This window comes from Arachis duranensis, chromosome 8, assembly GCF_000817695.3.
Source record: "Arachis duranensis cultivar V14167 chromosome 8, aradu.V14167.gnm2.J7QH, whole genome shotgun sequence".
NCBI lineage: Eukaryota > Viridiplantae > Streptophyta > Magnoliopsida > Fabales > Fabaceae > Arachis > Arachis duranensis.
The window spans coordinates 44,016,482-44,017,203 of NC_029779.3; the positions used below are offsets into that span (position 1 = coordinate 44,016,482).

The 722-nt window shown below is 36.6% G+C and overlaps 1 protein-coding gene across 2 annotated transcripts in view; it reads right to left on the bottom strand.

Annotated features, from left to right (window-relative positions):
• Positions 1-722, bottom strand: part of LOC107463044 (RNA-binding protein 208) — a 7,423-nt gene that overhangs the window by 5,501 nt on the left and 1,200 nt on the right. The window contains exons 3-4 of one of the 2 annotated variants that reach the window (XM_016081755.3): positions 507-568; positions 300-402 (exon numbers count right to left, since the gene is read on the bottom strand). In XM_016081755.3, the coding sequence (XP_015937241.1) occupies positions 300-402; positions 507-568 (165 nt within the window). Of the gene's footprint in view, positions 1-299; positions 403-506; positions 572-722 lie in introns of both variants that reach the window. The other variant, XM_016081754.3, reaches the window with a different exon arrangement.

Sequence of the window (722 nt, forward strand, 5' to 3'; positions counted from 1 at the left end):
ACCCCCCCCCCCCCAAAAAAAAAAAAATCATCACATCAAGGGAGGATTATAAAGAATGAAGTTGGTGAAAGAAAACTCTTTTGATATTGAAAGTTGGTCTCATCAAACATTTTCAGTTAGCTAAAGCCCCCACTTACCATATCCATATTCATTTTTCATAACTCATATTAGTAATATAGCATAGGAAAATACACAATTCTATTTTGTTTTTAAGGTGATGCTTGTTAAAAGAGGAAGACGACGAAAACTATAAATGAAGATCATCAACTGAGAACATCAAGTTTAATACGGAATCAAACCTTTTCTTTTCTTATGAGCTTGCACCCAGCCAGAGGACCAGCACTCTGAAAAACTTCTGCAAGAAGTTTATCCGTGACATTTACATGAATATTTCCTACATAACTGAAAGGACAGAGCCTCAGATTATTTAGGTGGCACCATACAAAAGCTGTATACTACTTCTGGTACACTGAAAACGTAAAAGCAGAAAGAAATCCAGCACTTACACACTACGGCATGAAGAAGTGTCAAACCCAGGGGGTAGATTTCCACCTGGAACTGGCTCCATCTGCTAAATTTCAAAACTAGAATGAATAAATAAGGAAAAGGGAAATGTCCAAGCAACTACATGAAGACTCCCATATAGAACCAAAGGGAGAAAAAGAAGACAAACCAACCAATAAGTTACACAAAACAATTCAGGCCATTTCACCAATTGTAAA